The sequence below is a fragment of the Lepisosteus oculatus genome, chromosome 6, assembly GCF_040954835.1.
Source record: "Lepisosteus oculatus isolate fLepOcu1 chromosome 6, fLepOcu1.hap2, whole genome shotgun sequence".
Classification (NCBI taxonomy): domain Eukaryota; kingdom Metazoa; phylum Chordata; class Actinopteri; order Semionotiformes; family Lepisosteidae; genus Lepisosteus; species Lepisosteus oculatus.
Window position 1 is genome coordinate 21,545,384 of NC_090701.1, and position 21,370 is coordinate 21,566,753.

Here is a 21,370-nt window from a genome sequence, read left to right on the forward strand (position 1 = left end):
TAAAGACAATACAGGATATACACATCTGCATCAGGATTTCACAGCAAAAACACTTACCAGGTTTTTCAACAGAGCTGACAGCTCTTTTGTAAGAGTGGAAAATTTCACGAAAGCTGTCCCAAGATCAGGGTTATCACGGCTTATGAAATTGCTTCCAAATTTGTCCAGGGCTTGTGCATAGTTCTCTTCATTTTGAACATGTTCTGTGAAAACAAACAACAAATACAAATGGGTTTGAGGCACATAAAAGTTATAAAAATAATTATTTACCACTAACATGACCTTATCTAATTTATATACTGTACACATTCTTGTGTAAGTTGTCCACATGCCCAAAACGTCTGGAAATACTGTGTATTGGAAATACAATATTTGTTGCTTTAATAAAGCAGCTGTGCTTGAACTCCATTTTGTTTGAGTCTGCTCTTTATAAATCCCAGACAAGTAAACTACAAAGAGTCACAATTTCTCTGAATTTACAGACAGCCCACCTTGCTGTGCTATATTTGCACCACACGGTCCCAGATCTCCTTGCTTATAATTTATTTATTGAAAGTTCATGTTTTATCACGATACTTCCAGAGGGGCTTCTGCCTGTCTACAGAGGTGCTTATCTGTGTAGAAGTGAGAGCTCTTCAGCATTAACAGGTGAACATGAGTCAGGACACACAAGTGGGAACATTTAACTGATGCACTTCATCGTTCTCTTCATAACTGTTTTCTTTATTTGTACAATTAAATATCTTGAGAGCCATCTTCTTATACTTGGGACAGTCACAGAAAATGATATTTTTGCCCAGTACGTACTATCTCTGTCCCACTGAGTCCCACAGATACTAAATGCATTTCCAAATGACTGTAAAAATGTTATTAGCAATGTATATCAGACCATGGGACAGCATATAATTAAATCTGACAAACCAGGCTATTTCTTAAAATGACATATTATGTATCCATTTGGGAGCAATCTGGTTTTCCTGTTCTCACCTCTGTGCCGTCCTCACCAACTCTCCCATCACAAATGAATGCAGATTCACACAGGTAGAGCCCCATGGTTCAACACACAGACTTTCTGATTGTTGCTGTGACTGACTTAGATCCAGATAAAGGCAAAACTTTAATACAACTACTGAAAGTGAATTTCAAATATACTGTACCATGCAGCTTCTTTCTTGACTACTTACAAGCTACACACTGTGGTATAGGCTACTGGTTTTCAAATTTGCAGGCAGGGTAAATCAAAGATTGGATTTAATCCATAAACTCTCTATTGATTCAGACTGTAATCACAGTAACGCTTTCCAAGATCATTAATTTAAATCAAATATGTAAAAATATGTATGCATTAACACTGACACTTCATTATACTGTTGTAGACAATGTGGGAAAGCAATTAATAGCTAAACAATATGATGCTATATACAGTAGTTAAAAGCACAGATTTTAAATCAATGTAGCTAATTTTCTGGATTCCAAAAAATGTCTTTCCCTGATAGGTTAAAAGAATTGATCATTTTTTTACAGAGAAGACTATAACTACAAGGGATGTTGAGCCAGGTATTTCTCATGCTGGAAAGTACAGACAAATTCAACCAATGGGGTTGAAGAATTAACAGTGAAATAAAAAAGGATTATCTGAGTTTTGAACAAGGTATCCAGGCATTTTATCAAAGATCATATCCTGGACACTGCTGAATGAGATGCTCTAACTACCAATTAGCTAGGGACCATGTGAATTAGGTAAGCAGAAGAGCTTCCTTTATTTTGTAACCTTCTTTGTGTTCTTATGGATACCTACCATTGTTGTACAGCTCCTAATAATGACTGTAACAGCCCCCAGGAGCACAATCCTGCCTTAACACACTACAATTACTGTAAAAGGCAAATACATTCAGATTAACGGTCAGGATGGTTACGACACTCTGTGCACTGCTTTACCGTTCTGTTCAAACATAGGCCAGTGATGTAACGCCTTGGCACACTTTGCATGTGCAGTGTCAGAAAGAAAGAGTATTTCCTACTCAAACACTGCTAAATGACCACTGTAAAATTACCTTGCAATGCGTAATCCTAATGTTTTGTAATTTACAGAAAGTTCGGTTTTAAACCAGTATTATATAACCCAATTTTATGGTTGGTGGCACATGGATCCATTAAAACAATCTGCAAAGTGGATTATTTGTGCCATCAGTTTAGGGCTAAGTTTGAAATAGATGCTCATAGGATGGAAAACAGCTGTACATACAGTAAATTACATCATGAATAAATAAAGATCAAAACTCAGTAAAGGGGCTGAACTAATTATACACTATAAGCAAAACGGAAATATTCTGAGTTAACACTTATTGGAAAATTCAGGGCTCAGATGTAATTCTAAAGGATGGAAGATTCTCTTCTGACAGTAAAACTGCCACATCTCTATGTGTAAGCTGGTCAGTTTCAAGATAATTGAAATAAGCAATCAGGACATCATGGAAAGTAAGAGAAAAGGGGTTAAATTGGTTTTCCTGAAGGCTTCATGACACAGTTTGTGAAGCATTCATTATATAAACACTTACAGTATGTGTCACTGAAAGCCATTTCACTAAGGGTGCAAGTTTAAAAAAATGCTAAGAAAATAAAAATAGTACTGATAGAAATAATACAATGCAAAAACAGTCAACTATAAAAAAGGCAGAGAAAGTAACACTCCAGTTCATGTGTTTATAATTACATACTCTGACACAATTCCTAGCAATCCAACATTTTCCATTTCATAAGGCCATCATATGACAAATGAAAAGTTCTGTCGAGGATTCAAAGTGTTAAGATGCAGTGCTGCTTCGTATTCTAGCCTCATATGGATTTAATTTTGTTATGTTTTATGATATGGATTCCCTTGGCAGAATGACATTATTAGGTCATCTGTCTTTTTACCTAAAAAAAACTGACTCACAAATAAGCACTACCATTCCTTACCACAAGGAGGCTGAATGCCAACAGTGACTCCAGAGGAAAAAAGAGCTTCAAATAATTCTGAGGACACAATGAAGTGCAATGATAACTAAACGATGGACGTTGAACACATTTTACCTACACACAATTAGAACATCACCCCTTAACTTGTCTCTGTTTAGTCTACTTTTTTAGAGGCTTCGAAGACATTCTATTTATTTTTTTTATTAAAAAGGCAACCTGATACTGAAATTGAAAACAAAATGAACATTCTAACCCAATGACATCAAAAAGCTATTTTAATTGCTTTTAAACAAATGTTCTTCTGATATAAAGAATGACATCCCATGTAAATCATGAATGCTTGTTAACATCATGGCATCTTGCCTTAAATTGTAGTCTTATTGAAAATAATCACTCTCTACTTTAGAGGTCTTGAATTTCATGTGATTAAGATCTACATCCTTAAAACTAACTGATTAAAAAGTAAGGGAATCAATGCCACTAAAAACATAATCCTCTGCTTTTAGCCCTAGGGCTAAGTAATTAACATACAGCTGTGGAAGAGTAGGAGTGGAGCATACTTAAGGTGGCAGGTACAATTCTGGTTCAGTTCCTATTAGAAGCCATGCAGGCAACAGCCACACAGACCTAGACATTAACCAGTGACACTTCTCAGCAGCAGACCAACACCAAACTAACCACAATGCTGAGGAAAACCCATAATCCCCAGTGTACAACTGCCTCTCAGAGATTGAGTTCAACTTGGCGAGACTCCAAAATCACTCTGTGATCACGTCTGTATCTACACTCTGTAACAGTGTGGACAAGGGATGTTTATAACACAGGTCAGAGGTTGGCGAGGGCTTATTTGTTTTGGATTGATAAGACTCAATTCAAATATACTGTTAAAACATGCTGCTGCATGCAAGTGATATTTTACAGTGTGTGATGTAAAATATTTTTAAAAAACATTTTTGTACATCAGATTTAGCCATATGTAAACTTTTTTGGACATACTGTATGAATTTAAAGTCCCAGTCTACCAATTAGCAGTTATGACTATGTGTACAGTCTGCCATTAACTACTTTTGCCTGACTTTGGAACCACAGGAAATGGACAGGAACCTTTTTTTAAGTGGTCTCTGTTTTGTTCTTGGCAAGCGAAAAACAGAACAGTAACAGACTGATTAAGATAAGATGATTCTTTCTTGACAGGGGACTGATGTAACCTGACCTGACAGTGCCACACAGCATCCTCCCTCTTAGGTCGGACCAGTGGAACATTCCAATGAAAGGCGCAGCATCTCCACAGTCCTTCCTCAAATCCTTGTTACCATGGTGAAAAATCAGGCCCAAACCTGCCTCCTCCTCGCTGTTCCTAACCTCAGGCTAGGAGCTGCAATCCCTAAGCTCCTAAGATTGGGGGGGATAAGGTGTTGCCATTTGTGGCAGCGGCACACTGGGCACACCTGGCAACAAACACACCCAACCAGCAATAAGGAGGAATGCCATTGCTGCAGGTCTTTACCTGTCCGAACAAATTTTATTGAAAATAACTTCACTCACTTGGAAGGCAACAACTACAGCTTGTGAAAAATAGAGGAAGAGAACTTCCCTTTCAGTTGCAAAGTCCTAGCTAATCCAACATAGATATATTTTTTAGTAAAATAGGCTTTTTTACTGCATGCTTAGGTCTCAGAGGAATTCAGACAGGGTTGTGTGCCATAAAAAGATGTTTCTGTTGATCAGACCAATGTTTCTTGTTTCACACATTTTCCACAAGCTTTACAACAAATGCCCGGAGGAGAAAAAAAGGAATCAGTGACCCATAATGAAAAATGTTTAATTTAATTTGGATCACAATTCTTAACAAGAAATGACAAATTTAAAGTCATTTAGGCCATGTCATATGCCATAGGCCATGTCTTTGGCTAGACCTGGGCAAACAAGTCCAGAGCTCATAAGCTGTTTAGTAAGCACTGAAAAAATATGCATTACAGTCTACTGTGTGTTACTTATGACTGTTTTATGGTTCCTTGCACTTAAAAGACTGTTTCATCTAGAGAGACTTACATGCAAATATGTGCTAAAACAGGGAAGCATATAAGTGTTTATTTTTTTGTTTCTTTTAGGTGGACTCAATGCCTAACATTTTTCAGTTGGATCCATTTAAGATTAGTGATCAATATTTCAAAATGACCAGGAACTAAATGTTTTCCCTTGGCAAGGTGAGGATCATATTTAAAGCCATAGATATAATCAAAAGTGTGGAATTTTTAAATTGTGTGTACTGTACATAAACACCAGGTACCATTTGGGTGGACAATTTAGCTCAATAGGTGGTGCAATGAAGTTTTATAATCCATGTTTATGCAATACAGTATTTACATCCTAACACATCAAACAAAAACTGTATTTTTATAAGTTTTGCTTACCTACCCATAGGCCTTCATTCTAATAAAAACAAATTAAATCAGAATTTATGTTACTTTCATTCACAGAAAGTAACACACAACTTCCAAATGAAAAAAAACCCTCAAAGATTCCGAAAAGTATTTCACAAATGAAAGCAACACAGCCCTTGGTAACAGCAATTGCAAATTAGTCTACGGTTTAATCGTAGTAATTTTGATGATTTCATAAGAAAGTCATCTGTTTCTGTAGCTCATCTCTACTGGGTAATGCACCTCTCAGTAAAGAGACGGAAAGGCACAAAGTAGGAAATGGATATAAAAAGATTTCAAAAGCCATATACAGTACTGTATATCCCTCGGAGCACTGTTATGATGATTGTTAAGAAGTGGATGGTGTATGGAACAACAAAGAGCCTACTGAGATCAGGCCGATGATCCAAACTGGATGATGACCAAGTAAGAAGTACAGTAGACTGGTCAGAGAGCCTACTAAGAGGCCAATTGCAAGTTTGAAAGAGCTACAAGCTTTAATGGCCAAGATTATATGCCAACAATATCCCAAGAACTCACAGATCTGGCATACCTGTATATGGCAGGTGGGCAAAGGGGATCCTATTCCTATTACTAATAGAACTTTTTGGCCTAAATGCAAAGTATTATCCAACACAGCACATCACTCACAGAACGCCATCTCTACTGTGAAGAATGGCAGTGGTACTGTAGCATCACGCTGCTGGGATGTTTCTCCTCAGTACGGAATGGGGCACTTGTCAGGATAGAAGAGAAAATGAATGGAGAAAACTACCCAAAATTCCTTGAGGAAATCCTGCTGCCTTCTGCAAGAAAGCTGAAATTGGAATGGAATTTCACCTTTCGGCATGACAACGGCCCAAAGCAACACTGGAGTTGCTAAAGAACAAAAAGGTAAACATCCAGGAAACATGCTCTATTAAGGGAAAGGCTACAACCTGGAAACCAGAGGGTCATCACATTGGCCCAGGATCACCTCATCTGTCTATCCCATGTGCAAAACTGTTTTTAGACTTTAATTACTGCAGCAAGAGAAATTCTAGGACGACACACTGAAAATTGTGAGGAATCACTGTGGCTCTCCATCTGGATTAAAATGAAATTGCCATCCTCTGTGAGCTTGACAGCATCCGAAGCAGGAGAGAGTGGTGGAGCATTTCATTCATCAGTAAGTGTTGTCCTTCCCCTGACAGACCTGACAGAAGTCAACACAAGCAGGGAGGTTGTGCTGACTGCTGCACTGTTCAAGTGAGCTGGCTGTGGAACTCAGATGGTGTAAGAGAAATCACTTTTAGCACAAGAACAACTTTGGTATAAACAACTCAACACAAGATGGTAGGTTTTCTTTTCCTATGAGCAGATCGGCAAGTGGCAATCTTCCAGAAGGACAATGCGAGAACACACAGTGCTGGGATTACAATGGCATGACATTAAGAAAGAAACATGTCATCAAGGTCCTGCCCTGACTAGACTTTTCTTTTACACCAAATACTTTCAACAGGAATAGTGACAGGTAGTCTATCCAGAGACTTATCAGCTCTATAGGTGAACGCATGAATGTGCCTAGGCTCAGGTAAGCCATGCTGTATCTGTTACGATCTTTATAATATTTCTATTTTGAAAGTATAATGACCTTTTGATCTGTGTTTTTTGCTTGATTGACAAGTGTACCTTAAAATACATAGATCTGACAGAACAAAGTAGTTTTACTTATGTGCATGTGCTTATTTTGTCCTTTCTACAAAATCTGGCATGTCTGGCACTCCCAAGCCAGGAGCCACTGACCTAGAGGGTTCCAAATGTCATTATCTTAAAACACCATGATGCCAGACAACTCAAGATTGATTGATACCTTTTTATTTTAAGAATAAAAATGGATACTGTAGAAAGGGTACACCGCTTAAGTGCAACTTAAAAGCAGTGACCACTACAACTAGTTTCAGGAGGCTCACTTTACTGTAACCCCCACAGTGCACAGTTATCCCACAAGCATAACAAATTATGTGTAAGCAAACTGCTGCAACCTCTGAGTTCTGAAAGAAGTCATTCTATGACCTTTTTTTAATGCCCCTTGTCCATGAAATGTCCATTCAGAACACAGAAGAAACATGGCACCTCTGAAGCTCTTCAACAAAAACAGAAAACGGCAGGCACGTTTTAAGCAAAGAGTTGTGGGAGTATGGAACAAGCTACCCAGCCATGGTGCTGAAGCCAGTGCCATTGAATGAGGCCCTCGGATCAATTAGCTATGAGTAACCAACTGAGCACGATGGGCTAAACACCCCTCTCTTGTTTGTAACCTTTCATGTGTTCTTATGTTTTAAGAATAAAACCTCAGCCCAGGATACAACAGCTTTTGCAAACAAACTGGCAGCTGTTCTGAAGAAGAGGGAAACTGTGCATCTCTTACCTTGACCTGAATTGTATATTGCTTTAACAGATTTCTTCACTTTCTGTAATGCTGTCCGGTCTTGATCTAAAGCCTACGAAAACATAAGGGGAAGGAAAATATTAACTCATTTTAAAATTACAGATAAAATAGAACCACTTTGTGCTGTTTTCTCCCAATGAATTGAACATTATGATAAACAGCTACAGTACAAATCAGTTACCCATATCTCTTCCTGATTTATACAAACTGCAAAATGACATACAGTAACACAGAAAACATATGTACAGTATAAATACTGTTGTTTGATAACCGTAGAAAACCTGAGCCCTGAGTGTTATCTCCTCTGAAAGGAAATTCTGTTTTCTTAATAAATAGCCTGCCAAAGGGTTTCAATATCCAGGCTTCAGTATTATATAATAAAAATGTAGTAACTCCTGAGTGATTTAAGAAAGTTAAAAGGCCAGATTTCTGTAAAGCAGTCGCTTTGATTGTAACCTCTCTTGGAAGGCTTATGAAAAAAGCACTCTCAATGACAGCTTCTTTGTCAAACAATAAATATTGAAGTATAGGCAAGAATAAAAAAAAAAATGCAGAAACAGATTTTTTCCTCAGAGGCAGTTTTCTATATATTTTTCTACCCCTAAACGTACAGTAGCTTTCATGACAGCACGTGCTGCAAAGATACCTTGATGTTAGCACTGTGCCTCTGCCAAACCAGTACACTTAACCCTTCCCTTTCTTCACTCGGATAGAGAAGTATAGAGTGTGTATTGTGTCAACTGGCCTATTCGTACAAATTTACAAATTTACTCCACTGAGTAAATTTAGTGCACAAGCTAACGGAAACATGGGGCACTTATCAACACAGCACAGACATTTTATTAAAGCACTGTATGCCTGTTCACAACAATGATTATTTCCTTCTGTTTTTGCCCTTAGTAGACACATTTATCATGTCGGGCAAACTAGTCATACCCTCTATTGAGCATGGCTGCTGTCAATGGAAACAGAGAGAATTTATTAAATGGCACATCAGGGCTGATGTACCAAAGTCAAATGTAGCACAGTTTCACCAATAACTAAACTGAATAGCCCCAAACGTTTGTGTTAGTGCACTTCAAGAATTTCAGTACAAAAAATGCCAGGTTCAATGTCATCCATATACCTTGGATTCTTTAGAATATAAAATTAAACTTCTTTGATATATTGCAAGTCTTAGAAAAGTAAATTAAATAAATCATCATAATTCTACAAGAAATCAGAGAGCCAGAGTCCAGGAGATGACTGTGCTGAATCTCTAACTCCTTACAGTGAAGGTACTATAAAACTGCATTTTCTTTCTTACTAAGCTTTATTCCTCTACTTCAAAAACATAATTGCAAAGTACTACTTCTACCAATGAATGTAGCCAGTTTGGCTTTGGGAGGAAGGAGGAAAGTGAGGCACCCATAAACAAAATCCATCTGCACACTTGAAATTCAAAGTGAATTTAACATTTTAGGAATGAAATTCTTATAAGAAAGCTTTTTTGATGGAGGAGGTGGTTCAGCTAACTGACATTCTATTAACTACAACTCTGGCCTGCATCCAAAAAAGCACACAGTATTTATTTCATGACCAGAAGTAGTATTTTACTCCCTGTACAAGCCTGTAACAATGCTGGGATGAGTGCCTGCTCTGCAATACAGTGAAAGGTCTCTTATTGTAGCCCTAGGTTTTGTCACTGTTACTCATGAGAAGTGACTGTAGTGTGTTTGCCTGGAGAGTAAGGTTTTATACGATGTTTGCAGTTTCTATTTGGCTACCCACTAATGATCACTAATGATGAGCACCAGCACCAGTGGTCTGAAGAAAATCATCTTTGCTTTTGAAGCATTGCATCTTTTTCCTTTTCTAATCAATAAAACATTTGAAAATACTCCCCCAGTTACCGGGACTTGATCATTTAAATTATTTAATTCAATTAAATTAATTTGCTCACTAAAGACTCTGTGATCACCACAGAGCTTAAAACCAGAAACACTCTGTGGTTTTTGAAGACCAGTCAGGAATCACTCTCAGCTGAGTTATTCTGTTCAGTAAATTTTCAACTCCTGGCCTTGACTTTTATTTGATCGATTCCCAACATCCAACTCTTTAAAAAAATAAGTAAATTAAATCATTGATAAGCCTAAACAGAACTAGAAGTCTGGTGGCACGTGGATCTAATTAACTATCTAAACAAAAAAAATACTGATTATTACTGAGTTGCAATTTGTTCTTTCACTATCAAGATGCTTTTTACTGGAAGAGGTCTCATGCCTTATCCAGGAGCAGTCTGTTATAGGGACACACTGATACATCAACTAACCTAGTCATTTTTTATACCTAATTTATCTATTTGACCTAATTTATCTTTTTAAGTCTCAAAGAACAAACTCTCTGTTCATGGAAAGATTGCAAAGCAGCAGATTAATAATGATATTTAATTTTCTGCATCTGCAGTATTGTTCTACATACAGTAACATGTGAAACAAAACAGACAAACTGTCACTGACATTATGTTATTACATTACATCAAATAATAAATAATTAACACTTCTTTAGTTGTCAGGAAAATGAACATTCTTTTTCGTAACAGGTGTTCTGTCATTCTAATGGCCAGGCAAAGCACAGGTAGAAGCTAGAGGAGAGTGTGCTACATGCTTTGCACCAGCTTACAGATGTTATTTGGGTGGATTCTGCCCCATGACCCAGAAAAGCTAACGGCCTAATCACTGGTCCCTGAGCAATAGATGCCACATTTCATCCCAGCTCATCCTCCAAGTGCTCAATGGTGATCATGTCAGGTGAGCAGAATAGACACTCCGCATTTTCATCTCACAAATATGCTGGATTTTACACAAGCATACAAATTTCCAATGTCCTCATGGAATGGTGTTATTTCAGGATAAACCCACGCGAAAGGGACCCAAGCAATATCCCAGGAATTGACCAATTAAGTGCAGTTATGTTCCTATCAATTATTACAAGTTGAGTTTTGCAGAAGCTGCACTCTCCTGCCCAGACCGACATACTTGCACCTTCCTCCAGATTGCTCTGTTATGCATGCAAGCCGATATTGTTCTGCACAACTGTGCCACAATTTTGTGCATCTGCTGGATGATCTGCTCTAAAGTAGACATGGCTCCAATGTCAATGAAGCCACCTGGCATGGCTTATCCCAGCCTCCATCACACCCAGAGGACAAAGGTGTTGTTCTTTGGCAGCATGTTGGCCCCTTTCTGTGTTTCTGTGTTTATTTTCTTGATTTGTGCCAAATCAACTCTTTGTGTTGTTAATGCAACACAAAGTGATTGTTGCTAATGCAACACAGTTAACTGAGTGCAAAAACATTTAACCAAAATTCAAAATCCATATGCTTGCCTTATTTTCTGAAAGATTCTTTTGATATATTGAAAACTCAGTATTTAAGGACTGATGAAGATGTCAGACTAGGATAAAGAAGACAAGACTGCTGATGTCAAGCTAAAAGAGAAGAGGAGTGATATTCTTATGCATATTAAAGTACAGCTGACATGACACAGCATATGTAGTAGTACTGTAAATACTGTGATAATACTATTAACAATCAAAATGGAATGTATTCGTTCAAGATTCTGAGTAATCTGGTTGGTATGTAATTGTTCAGAGAGTTAAACATGCAGCCAAATAGTACTATTAAACCACTAGTTTTAATGTTATTATATACATTTAAAATGATTACTAAAAAAACATTTTAAATGTATGTTTTAAATAATATTACAGTATTAAATGAGCTAGATGGATTTGCAAACATTTTATGTTCTGAGAATACAAGACAGTAATTTAACAAACCTTCTGCATTTTCGAATATATCAATCAACTACAGTATGCAATTTCAGCCAGAAAACACAATTCTGAAACTGTGCTAATATAACAAGTTGTGCCCACATGTGATAGAGGAAACCAACATTTTCACAGCTACGACAGAAACCAACATCTTTTCACAGGTACTATAATATATTGTTTATATTTTTAACAAAAAAAGATCTTTCTTATCTACTATCAGACTGCTAGATATTCTGGTTGTTACTTCCTTTGTTAATCTAGAAAATTAATTACTTTTTCCGCATAGAAAGAGAGAACAGTGCAGTTTCAGTGCAAAACTATTTTTTTTAATGAATCTATACCGTACTGTTAATAATTCTATTGCCATCATTACATGCAAGTGACCAAATAATATAAAATATAAAAAAATACACAGCCGACATCAACATGCTTAGCTTTCTGTCACTTAAAATTCACTCCAGTCTCTCCATGGTGCCATTGTAAGGAACTAAGGAGGTGAAAACATTCATTTGCAACGATGAACAAGAGCAATCAAGACCTCATGTCTGTGTGGGCCTGACCCCATCTGAGACACCAGAGTGCCAAGACACACAGAACTGTATTGTGAGTGGAAGAAGCAGGCAGAAGCATTGCTCGATTTTTGCACCTTTAACACTTGGTGAGTAACCGAATAAGCTGGCCTCACGGAGATGTATAGTTTTCTTTTCAATGGTTCTTCTATTGACGTTGGCGGCACTGTCAGTTTCACAAGTGAGCCTTCCAGCAGGAATCCCCTGACAAAGTATTGTGACATGACCATGCTTAAGATTAAAAAACAAAACAAAACTATAATCATTGGTGATTAAGTAATTTGGAAGACGAACAATTAAAAAACAGCTACAGGAAAGACGACAACTTGTAGTGTCTCAATGAATTACCCAGTGCCCATCGAACAATATCAAGAAACCATGGCCGGCTCACAGAAAACTGATTCATGCCCAGTGAAAGAGTTCTCTCATTCAAAACAGGACTCCAGCATGATTGTAAAGACAAGAGCTCATGTCTAAGCCTTGCATGCCTTTAGAAGGTGTTATTTCCATTCTGGTTTGATGATTGCAAGCGCTGTTTAAAAAGACATGCACTGTACTTTGTATAAATGCATGCAAGTAAATGAGGTTTGACACCACACATGACTTTCACAAAAATGATTGAGTTTCAGTTTCCCTATCCACTGTGCACAGAACACAAGCTGTCAAAACAATCAGGCGTACAGACCTAAAAAGTTTTACGTTTAACTACACGGCTGTAATATATACACTAATTTAATTATAGCTTTAAGTAAGGGTTTGCAATAAAATGACTCATTGGCACACAGAACACTGTTCACAACTGCATGCTTATTCTGCAGTCAGCAATACGGCACACTTGCCAAAACAAGTCTTTTGTATTTTGGAGAAAAAGACGAAAAACGATGACTAAGGCAGTAAACCAGCTTTGGGTTTTACTAAGTAAGCTAAGGACATAAGAATTATGAATGAAAGACCATTCAGCTCATCTAGGTGGTGTGGTAGTTGCTTTCTGATCCAAGGATTTCACCCAGGCGTTTCTTGAAAGAAACCAAGCGTATTGGCTTCAACAGCATGGCTCAATAGAGTGTATCATACTTTCACCTTCCTTTCGAGAAAAGAAGCATTTCCCATTCTTGGTTTTTCCATGTACTGTAGTTCACACTTGTGTTATCTGGTTAGTGTTTCTCTGCATATTCTGAAGAAGTCCACTGTGTTGCGAAAGTGACGTGTTAAAGGACCATCTTGACCATGTGTGTACACATAGTATTACTGTTAATAAGAACACTTCACAATGGTCAAACCAGTACAGTTAATTTACTTTATAATCTTTAGCACACATTAATCATTCAAACAATAACAATAACCATGTCATGAAAATATTATTTTTTTTCCACAATATCCATTACCTGACACACATACTGTACATACTGTAGCTCAGTTTTTACTCCAAAGTGCTGGCACAGTTTTGCCACACAAAAATGAACCAAGCAATTGGAGTTGCAGTTCCTGACTTCAACGGTACAAAGGCTGATGTGAGAAATCAAGAGCTAAAAAAATTGTGAAACTCTGCAACTTGGTGCAGATTTAAAAGCTGAATGGGGATGAAGTGTGGTTTATCCAAGGTAGAAGGCAAAGAAAATACATTAAAAAAGGATCTCCCTTCAACATGTTCAAAACAAAACTCACCACATTGCTTTTGGAGATAAAAATGCATGCATAAATAAATTAAGGTTTGGTTCTGGTGGCTGACAAAGAATGCTTAGAACTTTAAGCTAATTAAATTTCATGGCATAATTAAGCAGCCCAGTATTTCCCCTAGAGGTTTTTTCCCAGTTATTTTCAACCCTCCTCAGCCAGCCATGCCCTTAAGACTTCTCCTACCAAGGTCAAACTGCTTTGATCTTCTTTAGATGAAATTAGAGGCAAAGGTCCCATAGAGGGAAGTTTGCCACTGCACACTAGAAGACCAAACTAATGTACAACAGGGGGAAAAATATCCAGCATGAATACTTTTAATCTGTAGGTTCAAATTTTTCTTGCTACCAAGTACAAGGTTCCATGAATACCAAAGACAGCCCCCAAAAATAAAAGGTTACACTAACAGGCAAAAGGAACTGAAATGTTTTAGTTTCGAACTAAGAAAATCATACATCACAAGGTGCCTGAAAAAAACATCTGAAACCTCTTCAGAATCAACAGTGAAACATGGCCGAGTGGGCACATGTGGAATCTGTGTGGTAATGCATTTAAAACTGAGAACAGGAGGCTCTCCTTTACACAAAGGCAGGTGGAAGGATGGAACAAGCTTCCCCAGCCATGTTTAGAAGCTAATACCTGACTTTCTTCAAAAACCATCTGGTTGAGACCCTCTGATCAATTAGTTACTATACTTAACTAAAACAACTGCAACTAAAACACAAAGTCTTCTCTAGGACTAAAAAAGCCAACCTTGCTGTGAGTGAAAGGCTTCTCCCCTTTATGTATATTATGATAAATTTGCAAAATATTTTTAGATTAAATTGGAATACTGTAATGGGCACAGTAGTTTTGCTCTCCTGTGAGAGTGGGTGTGCATGTTTGTGTGTGTGTCCTCTCTGCGATAAACTAGCGTCCCATCCAGGGTGTATCCTGCCTTGCACCCTTTGTTGCCAGGACAGTCTCCAGATTCTCCGAAACCCTGCACTGGATAAAGTGCTTAGGATATGGATGGTAATAAAAAACTTAAAATAGATGGCAAAAGTAGGGGGAACATTATAAGTAGTCCCCCCATACTTGTATATAGCTTTGCCCCAGCCTCTCCCATCTCCAGTTGTTTTACCATGCCTCTATGTTTCACAGTGCTCTTACCATAATTTCACTTGTGTCTTCCTACAACAGTTAACACTAAAACAAACATAATCCTGTACAATACAGTGAAGAGTCGAAGCACTTGCAACAAATAATGTATCATTCTGCCCATTTTCAATTTTTGTAATTAATTGAGAACAAGCTGCTTATTTCCTGTTTACAGTAAGCTGTATTTCGGTGCAAGGGAAAGTGCAAAATGCACATTTTTAGCATCACCACAGAGAACATATTAATAATTGACACTCAGTTCATGAATAACAAAGCAAGCTTAACTTGCTGATCTCCTTTCCTCAGCCTTTCGGGGAGGAAATGTAAAGAAAAATCTGAATTAAACACTTGGCATCACTGGTAAAAACAGGTAAATTGCACTCTCTTGGGGGATATTCTTGCTTGTTTTGCACTGTTAACATTTTGGTTTCCAGTAAGTTGATTTTGCTGCGCCACTCACTTCAGCAGGAAACCGGTCTGTCTTCTGCAGGGCACATATGTTTGCCGCACAGACCTACATTTGCGAGTAATGTAACATCTGGGGTGATGCAGCACAGCGCTGCCTGTGCTGATAACTTGATTTGCTCAGCCTCCGTCTGCGAGACTTTGGTCCGATGACAATGGAATTGCACCATCCGAATTCCTTGCAGACTTTCTGTGAACAGTGCCCTGGGGATGGGTCTCTGCCAAAAATAAAAAGACGCGACTTATTCTGTATGTGTAAGGCCTTGCTTGGAATATTATATTCTGAGCGTGGTCTCCATGTTACAGAAAAGAATACTGAATTATTCTGTAGAGCAATTAGTTATTTTTTACCTCGAAGATGTCACACACAAGATAAAATGTTTAATCTTTTTAGGTTTGAACTTAAAATTACAACCAGCATGACAATTCAGAACACTTCTTAAGGAACAACAAAGGAATAAATATCTTAGGACACAAGTGAAAACTAAGAGGAAGCACATTTAAGACTTAAAGTCCCTGTGATCTTCTACTGAGATCAATAAGGTTGGATGTCCACTTCTCACATGAACTGTAACATTCATATATTTGGTATGAGAAAAGGACATATCTGTACACAATTTATGCATCCCAATTCACAGTCATCTTGAAACAAGTGTCACAATTTTGTGAGTAGTGTCAAAAGGAGCCTCTGTCCTCAACTAAGCATTTTTTTTATTTATCTGTTGTAATCTACATTCGTAGTCTCCTTTTTCTGCAAATTCCTGCTCACTTAATGGTCAAACATAATAAGCCAACGTGAGTTTAAGAAGCTGGGTGAGGCAGAGAGAACATTTACAAAGCTATATCATCAATGACCTAACAGCCAGATGCAGTCTTCCTCAGTCCTGGTCTGCTCATTTGCACCTAATCTATGATGACTCAAGTATGTGTCCTTATGAGCCTCACACTGAACCTCCCCAATGAAGTTGAGAAGCTGTTGACGTATAATATACAGTAATGCTGGGGACTGAAATAGAATGATTTGTATGCCAGAAAGCTGCATGACTTGGATTCTTTTCCCTCTTTTGACATTTTCCAAGCTTGACAACTGGATTAGTGTAAGGAATATTAACTTCTAAAGCAAACAAAAAATGATGAGGATATATAATGACTACATAAAAAAACAAAACGAAAAAAAAATATTGCTTAGTATTTATGGATCTGTCTGCCCATCTTTTTACATCTGCTCTCTTAGCTACACCCTTTCCAAAACAAAAGCATTCAAACATTTAATCTTTTTCTTCTGTCTAGAATTTTGTGGTTTCTGTTCCCTTTATTTAGAAAAATGTGATTTTATTATTAATTTGTCAGATGTTTTTATCAAAAGCTATTTACATAGCAGAGCGTGGATGCCGAATAAATTCTCATGGCAGTAGGAGGTAGCCTGGCTTACTGAGGTTCCATTCCTGGCTTACTGAGGTTTTTACCATATGGGATGAGGGAGGGTTCGATTTCTATCCCGGCTGCAAGAAGTTACTAACTTGACTGATTTTTTACGTGCAAAAAACAATCCTCGCTGCCATTTTTCTGATAATCTCATTAAGATTTTTTTTTCTGGCAAAGATAAAAGTATACTGTGATATACATACCAGCACATTTCAATTGCCTAAAGAGAAAAATAATCAGATCCTTCCCAATACAATATGCAGATATTTACAATGATTGAAAAAAACAAATGTGACAACTTCAGTATTCGGGCATCAGAGAACTGAATGAGATAAAAAGTTTTATTTGGGATTTTTGAAAGAGCCACTTCAATGCATACTCCTCATTGCCTATAATGGCAAAGTGAGTTTTATTGTCAGCTGTGATACAAAAGTGGCAAGTGGAACCTTAGCCTTTCTACAGTGACCCTAGCCATCTTATTTTTAGCTAAGTTCAAACATTTAAAAAAAACCCAACAGTGCTGGAGTGGGAATGTTGAGAAAGACAGGAGGTAAAGAAGGTAAACTCCCTAGTCTTCACATCTTGAGGTTCAAATCAGTATTTGATTACAAACAAAACAAAGTCTGGAGGGTAGATAGCAGCACATTTCACAACATTATAACCACACCTTTAGAGCAACAATATCACCTGGAAGTCTGGGGTGTCAGATCTCAGAGGTGCAAAGTAAACCTTAGGTGCTTAGTAACTGAGTATTCAGACAGGAGACAACCAAGCGGATTTATGACACTACTGCAAGGGATGCTGGTACACCAGACACCCATTGCCTTTGAATGGCACAAGACTAAGTTTGCAGTCAGAGGCCACTACATTGTTTGAGGTGTTATAAGCACTGTATGTCAGGGCAGAAATTTAGCTGGACACAAAGATGAGCATTACAAGGCTCTATTTTTACCAAAACGCAGCAGTCCAGCAATGCATTCTGCTCTTCCTGAATTTAAGGAACAAATTCAAAGATTGATTCCTAACGCAAGGTTCGCGTATGATTTAAGGAGGTCAGGATTTCAAACCGAGAACACTACACACAGATTCAGAACCCTCCAAACTGAATTTGACTAGACTGATGAAGTGAGAAATTCAGCCGGAAACTGATCTGGGCAGCCCGAGTGTTTCTGCGCGAGCAGCAGCTCTGGACTCTGGTAATCTACCTCAGGGTGAAATGTGAAACAAAGCTGCATTCCTATATGCACGCACTGCCTACTGTTTGCTATCTGCAGCTATCAATTTACAGCTGCCAACCAAAATGAAGGGGCTGCTGCAGTGCTGTTTGTCTTGGCCGCTCGACCAATATTTTTTTCAAACGTGCCATATCAGGGCCCAGTGGAGGGTTTACAAAGAGATGCGCTTCTATTTCATACCAGACTGTGAGACGTTGTTACACCCACCTCCTTAATTATTTAGTGGAACTGATCCAGTATTAATTAGTTATTAAGTAAGACTCTGGTAAACAGGTACTGTACCAGGAGAGCTAGTCCTTCAGCAATAGAAAGATGAAAACCATCACTTTGTCAGAGAAGGTCATAGTTGTTGAGATAAAATAGATATAAAAATGTCACACAAAAAATAACATTTTCACTAAAATTACAAATGAAAAACAAATCAAATATTGGTCTAGATGGGCTCAGTACATTAAATCTTTAAGGTTGGATTCTGTTGAGATACAAAATAACTGAAATTTAATAAGGTACATTTATATTGTCTCCTCCCTTTTCATATTCATAAATGTATACATCTTCCTCACTTTGAATGTATATAGTTTTGTTTAAAAATTAGATAATTGTAAAATACTAGGGGAACAAACAGGAATAGACAATTTTTGCTTGGGATGTATAGTTGAAAGTGTAATGTAAAAGTAAGGCTGAATAATGGTGGTTTATATTTAAAACGGTTTTGTTTTGTTCTCTAAAATGAAAAAAAAAATAAAAATAAAAATCTCACACAAAAACTACATTATTGCCAAATCTGGATTCGGCACTGGAAGAAAATGTTACATTTGCTTAGAAAATAAAGAGGTGTGGGTTATGAGGGAGGTGGTTCCAGTTAATAAGTATCTTGAATTACAAAGACTGAAGTACAGTGACAGCAAAGAAATGTCTGCATTAAAGAGACAAAACAGCTAATAGTATCTCTGGTCTGAAAGTATATAAACCTCAAAATATTGTTTGCAATTTAGATGTACTTTTATAGAGCACAAGAAGAACAAAAACTCTGCCAGCAGGTTACTGTACATAACTAACCCATGGCCATGGATCTGGTCCATTCAATGTATTTTCGTAACAAGCAGAACTACAGTATTAAAAAAAGAGTATTATTGAAACCTGAAACCAGCAGATGATACCAAGATATTGTTTTACTTAGCTGCATTAAGAAGCTTTCTACCATGAAAAACAATAAAAATCTATTTGTTTTTTTTGGGATGAGTATCAACTCAGTCTTTACCAATGGAATGCTCCTGTGGACAAAAGGTTAGGTTCTATATACAGTACCAAATGTGCATTTGTTTCCAACTGGAAGTGGAAAAAATGTTTCTTTCCATCAGAAAGACATGTCAGTTCGTGCACAACCCAGATTTCAGCATCTGCAGGATAGTACCCAAGATGATTTTTTAATTTGTTTTGTTTGTTTTAAAAATGTCCTGAATGTTATTTACGTCAATGGGGTAAAAACAATAAGACAGAGGGGACCAATGAAAAAAAATTATCAATTCGGCTTATTAAAACTATCCATTTTGTTTCAAGCACTTATTCTTTGTGTTGCAGTACTTACATTAGGTATTTTTGCAGGTCCAGAGAAAGAAAATACATATGGGCTTTGGAAATGAGGGCTCACCATAACAGGATTGTTAATACTTTGATGAAAAAGATCCATGTAGTAATGGTCAGAAAGGGCAAAATTTGCACATTAACTGCTGGAAAGCAGCAGTATTGTTCAGGATTCTTTACACAAAACCCACTCCAGCTCTTAAAACCTGCCTTCCATCTGAATAGTGGTCTGAACACCTGTGAAAATGCCCTAAATGCACCTCCAACTAGAGGGTCTATAGTGTCCAAGAGCCTATAGACTAAATCACTTGGCACCCAGTGACGAGAAGCAAACCCTGCTCCATAGCAACACCCAGGCCTATGGCTAAACAATACAAAGAATTCCCGAGCTGTGCAATTTGCCTCTTCTGTATTGCTCACTGAATGCAGCCTGTTAATCCCCAAGTACGTGCATCAGCAATCTTCCTTCCATAAAAAAAGAATAGAAAGAACTGTGTAACGGTCCCTAGACTAGCTGATGCCCCAAAAGCCGCATTTTCATACAAACAATCCTACTTAGACCAGGCCCAGAGGTGTATACAAAAGCCTTGTGAATTAGTTGCTCTCTTTTTTCGTTTTTGTACTGTAATTAATTAGATTGAGTGATTCCCCAGGTGTCAATAGAAGCACACAGGTATTTATGTTTTTGTAATATTTCTCCTTAATGGATTTTAAGCCATCGAATATTGCTCAGAATTCGTAGGAACCTTATTATTTTTAGGATGAGTGCCTATTTTCTTTGCACTAAATGACAGAAAGAAAACACTGTATAAGAATTTGATTCATAGCACTTACCCAAACCATATACTGTTTGAAATATAAAAAAGAGCATTTTAGTTTCCTTTTGCACTCAGGCATTTAGTACTGCTTGACATGTGCCAAGCTACTGTGTGAACTTACAATACTAATACATTTAGATCCCTCAAATCAGAAATAAGGTGGAATTATCGCTTATTGAACATTGCCTCCATGCTGGCTTTCACTATTATTAGCTTTCATTAATAATAATAATAATAATAATAATTACTTACACTTATATAGCGCTTTTCTGGACACTCCACTCTCCCCTCCACAAACACCAATGTGCAGCATCCACCTGGATGATGTGACGGCAGCTCACCACACATCAGCTTTTAGTGGGGAGGAGAGCAGAGAGTAATGAAGCCAATTCATAGATGGGAATTATTAGGATGATTGGTAAGGGCCCATGGGAAACTTGGCCAGGATGCCGGGGTTACACCCCTACTCTTTTCGAGAAACGCCCTGGGATTTTTAATGACATCACATCCGAAGGACGGCACCTGTTTACAGTATAGTGTCCCTGTCACTATACTGGGGCATTAGGACCGACATGGACCGCAGGGTGAGCACCCCCTGCTGGCCCCACTAACACCTCTTCCAGCAGCAACCTTAGTTTTTCCCAGGAGGTCTCCCATCCAGGTACTGACCAGGCTCACACCTGCTTAGCTTCAATAGGCTGCCAGTTGTGAGTTGCAGGGTGATATGGCTGCTGGTGCACTACTGGACCAATACCTAGAGTGCAACAATTATTATATTTAATGAGTTAAGAGGCAGATTTAGAAGAACCCATAGACACCATAACACCCATTCTCATTA

The 21,370-nt window shown here is 37.8% G+C and overlaps 1 protein-coding gene across 6 annotated transcripts in view; it reads right to left on the minus strand.

Annotated features, from left to right (window-relative positions):
• The window catches only part of asap1b (ArfGAP with SH3 domain, ankyrin repeat and PH domain 1b), a 152,349-nt gene that overhangs the window by 70,988 nt on the left and 59,991 nt on the right, over positions 1 to 21,370 (minus strand). For all 6 annotated transcript variants that reach the window (XM_015354450.2, XM_069191061.1, XM_006634314.3 and 3 more), the window contains 2 exons: positions 7,792 to 7,864; positions 58 to 203 (listed from right to left, as the gene is read on the minus strand). In XM_015354450.2, coding sequence (XP_015209936.1) covers positions 58 to 203; positions 7,792 to 7,864 — 219 coding nt within the window. The remainder of the gene's footprint in view (positions 1 to 57; positions 204 to 7,791; positions 7,865 to 21,370) is intronic.